The following is a 5,123-nucleotide window of genomic DNA, read 5'->3' on the forward strand; positions in this document are numbered from 1 at the left end:
TTTTATAAAAGTTACAAAACTGCCGAAATATAAAGCGCTTAAAATAACAAAAATAAAACTCTTTCTTATTTACAAATATTGAGTTTATTTATATAACTTTATATATAAAATTTTATATTTAATTTCTAATTATAAATTATGAATAGTCTAGAAATATAAAATCTCAAGGGAAGAGTTAATAGAAAAGGGTCACAACTAATCTCTGAAAAATACTTTAGATTTCTATTTTACTTGGAAATAAAAAGTCAATTATTATTATTTATCCTATTTATCTATGCCATGTCGTCAATTTTGTTGAATGACCACTCCTGGAATTTTGCATTAAGGCATGGTCCTACACTTGCATACTTAGTTCCTTTTATTTGTAAACACACATTAAAGCGATCGTTTTGAATACGCTGGTTCTAAGCAAAAGACCAAATAACCTTCAAATTCTTGAACAAATACTAAAAAAAAAAAACTCTGCACCAATTACATACCTTATAAGTCCATTTTTGATTTAACCCTAATCCATCACATTCTCTGATGTAGAGGTCATGACCATTATAATCCATGCAGTTGTCTTCAGATTTAATTTCACCTTTTTTATTGTATGTGAAATACTATAAAGAAAAAAGTCAGTTGATTTCCCCTGAAAACTTGAAAAAATTATGCGCACAAAAAATTTATTATTGTACTTGATTTCCTCCTTGACCATGGCAAGCATATAATCCCACTGGGGCTCCTTCTTGCTTCCCCAAAGTATCCAAGCACACACCACTCTCTGGATTGCGAATCTGAAATCATAAAAAAAAGAGATATTTTTTTAAAAATGAATACAATAAAGAAACAATTTCTTGAGTCTGTTGAAACTTGAAGGTATTATACAATAGAATTTTCGGAAAAAAAAATTTTTTAAAACAAAGTACTTCTCCAGCGGCAAGAAATTTATCATCAGGAATTTCAAGTTCAGGATAAACATTCTCCAAGTACCACTTGAAACTTTTACACTGCAACTTTTCACGAAGTTTGATGCGAACAGTAACATCATCATGTTTTTTCCTTTTTAAATCAAATCTTGAAAAAAAGTTTTTTAGTTTAAGATGACTTATCAATTTGACTTACATGGCAATCATAACACTGACACAATGATTGACATGCAGCAAACTAAAACTTAGTACTGCTAATATAAAAAAATGCTCTGCATTTTGATATTAATGTTTTTTGCTTTACACACGCACGCACACTTTAACCATCGGCTCTTTTAAGAGTAATCTCAGTAAACCCCCATGATTTTGCGTGCAATTATTAGGAACAAGCATAGAGATGAGGAGACTGACCTTATATTGTAGAAATGTTTTGCATACTCATCCATCCAAACATCAGCAACTCTCATTAAGTTTCTACTAACCACATCGCCATCCCCGCCTCGTCGATTTGGAAACGAGTAAGGAAACCTTGGTCGAAACACATGACCTACTCTAGAGCATGGCAACATTTCAATTGAACCACCACACATCCAAATCTATTTTGAAAAACATTTATTGTAAACATGCACTGCTTTATGGGCTAAAGAACTCCTCAGAAGATTTTCACTGACAAACTTCTTTAACTTTTAACAATATTTTAAAAGTGACACAGCAGATTGTCAGTGAAATGTTGTGAGTTAAATTAACCAACCGAAATTGGTAGTAACAAATTTATAGTTCTATTGTATTTACCCTGAATGAGATTTCAATATTCTCTCCACCCCAGATATCCATACCAGTATCATAGCTTCCCATTTCATAAAAGTAATCCCGGTTAATTGAGAATAGACCACCTGCCATAACAGGAGTTCTAAACAATCAATCACTTTTATTGATTGATGTGTTTAATTCACTATAAACTGAATATGCTACACAAAGCTGTATATAATATGTATAAAGAAAATACTAACATTACCTGATGCCATCAGATTCATGCTTTCTTCTCTGCTCTTCATAAGCGGGTATAGGCCTCCAAGTGAACTCCAACCTCCATTTAAACACACCTCGCTGAAAAGGCTCAGGTACTGCATTGTAGTTAAAATTTGTTTCACTGATCTCATCAATGACTGGCATTACAACATTCCGCCTGTCTTCTTTAATCTTTGACAATAAAGGTTCTGCCCAGCCAAGTGTACATTCGCAATGTGCATCTAAAAAAGTGAGTATTGAACCTTTTGCCTTTTTAGCCCCCTCAAGACGAGCACGTATCAATCCTTGGCGTTCATGCAAGCGGACAATCCAAACAATTTTTAAATTAGGAACATAATCATCAAGACGTTGCTTTAAATCATCTACAGGATAAAATTGAATTTATATAAATACAAATGAGTACATATGTAAGATTAAATTGCATTTTTATGTATACTTTAAATTAAGAAGTGGAATTTGATTATTTTAAAAAAAATCAATTAGGATTACCACTAGTGCTTGCATCATCTACAAGAATTATTTCCTTCAAATACTTAGGCGGTGTCCTGTTAATGACACTGTGAACTGTACGAAGTAGTGTAGACCAGGCTTCATTATGAAAACATATAATAACTGAAGTTGATGGTAGGTCAGATGGATATTTCTTTGCTTTACATCTGAAAAACACATATTTAGATAGTTGTAGAAAGCTAAAGATTTTATAAGAAGCACTTTTAAAACTTACAAAAACGAATTTTATTAAAGATGATAAAAAAAAAAAAGCATCATTCAAATATATTAAGGAACTTTATACTCAAGCGCCTTCAAATAATATTTTCAACAGTAACTCAGAATGACATTTGATTTATTAGCTACATATTTTAATTTCCTTATTTTTCATTTTATAACAATAAGTTCTTTTAATTTATATTTTTTAAAAGAGGGTCTTAATCTGACATAAAAAAGGACGGCAGCAGACGGCAGCAGACGGCAGCAGACGGCAGCAGACTACAACAACACCAAATAAGTAGAGATTAACAAAATTTCAAAAAACGCTGCAGTCAGATGAATTTCTTTAGGTAATTATCCAGCTAAATGTTACTATAATCTATTTGCCCGCAAGTAGAAAAAAAAACTACGTATATTGAACATATGAAAGATTTAGGTGTTTTATACATATGAAAGATTTGGTGTGCTTATATCTTTTTTTTTTATCTTTTTTCTGCTTTATCTTAAATTTTTGGAAAAAACGCACTCTTCGATGCGTGAATGCGTGCGTAAGTAACTAAGAAATCCAGAGACCTTCCGCAGAGCCACTTTCGAAGAAGTGAAAAAGAGAAATAAAAACTTTGACAAAGAAAAAAAAAAAAAAAAACAGCATGGTACATGATTTAAAGAATCAGGACTTTAAATTCTGTTAGTAGTTTTAGAAGCTCTAACTAAAGATTTTTAGTTTAAAACAAACTAAAAGAATTTTAATTCAAATAAACTGTCATAAATCTTAAATTAGAAAAAAAAAAAGTCTTGATTAAAAAGGTTTTTAACATTTCATTTTAATGTCAGGAGGAGGCAACAAAGATTGTTGCTAAACAGAAGAAAAAAGTCAGTTGTAAATAAAAACTATTGAAGAATTCAAAAAGAGAGCTATCGAAATAAAATTATATTCGTGATAGATTTGCTAGCATAAAATATTAGATTCGTAAATATGTTTTGCTTACCACTTCGTGTATTATTGACGTATGGCAGTATGGAATATATGTAATAATTTTTAGATGAAACGTAAAAACCAGGTTATTAGGTACATTAAATTTATTGTTTTTAACATTCGAATCTTTCAGAATTGCTTTAATAGCGTCAAATTTTTCGGAGAAGTTTAGGGTTCAATGGGCATTTTTCCTATAACACTTGAACGATAAGTTTTTTTTAAAAAAGAAAAAACACGATTTTATTAATTTTTCAGTTAAAAAATAATTTTTTAACCATTCAACAGATGTTGAGCCAAAAAAAAGAAGAAAAAAAAAAATCTTACTGATCATTTCGATAATCTTTTAAGCTTCTGTGGATCGATATTTTATCGCTGACCAATTGGTTGAAAGCGTGTTTTTCATAGCCTAACTTTTCCTTTTCTTTTTCACTCTCTTGTGCAGTTACGCCTGTTCCCAACTCCCCTGGTAGTTGATAGTCTCTTGGAACAAGAAAACTTTCGTAGTCAGCTACTCGCATTTTTTCAGCATCGCTGAAATCTATAAACATTTGGACTTGCTTTACATTTTCTAACGGTTCAGAGTGATGGCTTACTTTCTCGTTAGTTTTAGCTAGGGTTACTTCAGAGTTCGAGTTTAAGTAATGGTCTGCAAGCCCTGTTTCGATTGACTTTCTTTTTACCGCCAATGTGACCTCTATATCGTCAAAAAATAAAAATGTAATAGTGCCGCATATCCACAGCAAAGAGGTTGCAAATATTGTGTAGTAAATAACTCTTCGCTTGCTTGGATGCATCCAGCTACACAATTTAATGTCTTCACCGAAGACTATCGAACAGACGTGTTACAATACTTCTGGATACTGCATCATAAAAAAATCATGAATTGCACAAAGTTCCTAATGCAGAAACAACTAATAAAAATATTTGAGAACTGTTCTCCCGCGCATTCAAGGAATTTCGAGTAGCCCGTATCCATCTTTGGCATGATTTTTTGATCTTCTGAGCCGTAGTCGCGATATAAACGGTGCGAACGCAATTAGTTGGTGCGCATCTCGTTTCTTAATAGCGTATTTACTTATTTTTAAGCGATGCGTAACTGCGCAAGACATTTAGAAGCGCATGCGCCTTTAATTGTAGTAATCAAATTTTTGAAGTTGCGCGAAAAGATAAATGAATTCAAGTTATAAATGCAGAAAATAACTTTATACGCTGTGAGGTTACTTAATGTTGCGAAAACCCTCTATAAACACGAATAATTTTTACTTTGAATAAATCAGCTAAATTGGGAAAGGAATGGCAGTGTATCGAACGATTTTGTTACTAAAAGAAAAGAATTACCTTAATGGAACATTTTCTTTTCCAATTGCTTGATTCTTTGATACGTTCATCATGTGAATCTTTGATACGTTCATCATGTGAATCATTTTTTTTTTTTAACTCTCGACTGTAATTGTAGTCTCCTCCTTCAATTGATTTTATCGAACTTTTTTACGAATTGCTCA

At 31.8% G+C, this 5,123-nt stretch overlaps 1 protein-coding gene across 2 annotated transcripts; it reads right to left on the bottom strand.

Annotated features, from left to right (window-relative positions):
- On the bottom strand, window positions 1-4,668 carry LOC145189867 (polypeptide N-acetylgalactosaminyltransferase 13-like). Of its 2 annotated transcripts, XM_080066559.2 has the most exons (9): window positions 3,946-4,663; window positions 2,427-2,593; window positions 1,924-2,299; window positions 1,701-1,818; window positions 1,320-1,504; window positions 909-1,056; window positions 678-776; window positions 480-602; window positions 1-404 (listed from the first exon to the last, which is right to left on the bottom strand). In XM_080066559.2, the coding sequence occupies exons 1-9, from the start codon at window positions 4,413-4,415 to the stop codon at window positions 273-275; spliced, it is 1,818 nt and encodes a 605-aa protein (XP_079922685.2). In that variant the 5' UTR covers window positions 4,416-4,663; the 3' UTR covers window positions 1-272. The 2 variants fall into 2 exon arrangements, with proteins under 2 accessions (XP_079922685.2, XP_089947407.1); XM_090091281.1 differs by lacking the exons at window positions 1-404; window positions 480-602; window positions 678-776; window positions 909-1,056; window positions 1,320-1,504 and having other exon boundaries at window positions 1,919-2,299; window positions 3,946-4,668.
- Window positions 4,669-5,123: the final 455 nt, after the last annotated feature.

This window comes from Hydra viridissima, unplaced genomic scaffold, assembly GCF_058129835.1.
Source record: "Hydra viridissima isolate aposymbiotic clone 2 unplaced genomic scaffold, HvirCarnegie_v1 scaffold_6, whole genome shotgun sequence".
Taxonomy (NCBI): domain Eukaryota; kingdom Metazoa; phylum Cnidaria; class Hydrozoa; order Anthoathecata; family Hydridae; genus Hydra; species Hydra viridissima.

Coding starts and splice junctions, on each gene's coding strand:
- LOC145189867 (XM_080066559.2), bottom strand. CDS start 4,415: ATGCATCCAAGCAAGCGAAGAGTTATTTACTACACAATATTTGCAACC. Junction 1,819..1,923: donor CATGAATCTGATGGCATCAG/GTAATGTTAGTA, acceptor TTGATTGTTTAG/AACTCCTGTTATGGCAGGTG. Junction 603..677: donor ATGGTCAAGGAGGAAATCAA/GTACAATAATAA, acceptor TTTTCTTTATAG/TATTTCACATACAATAAAAA.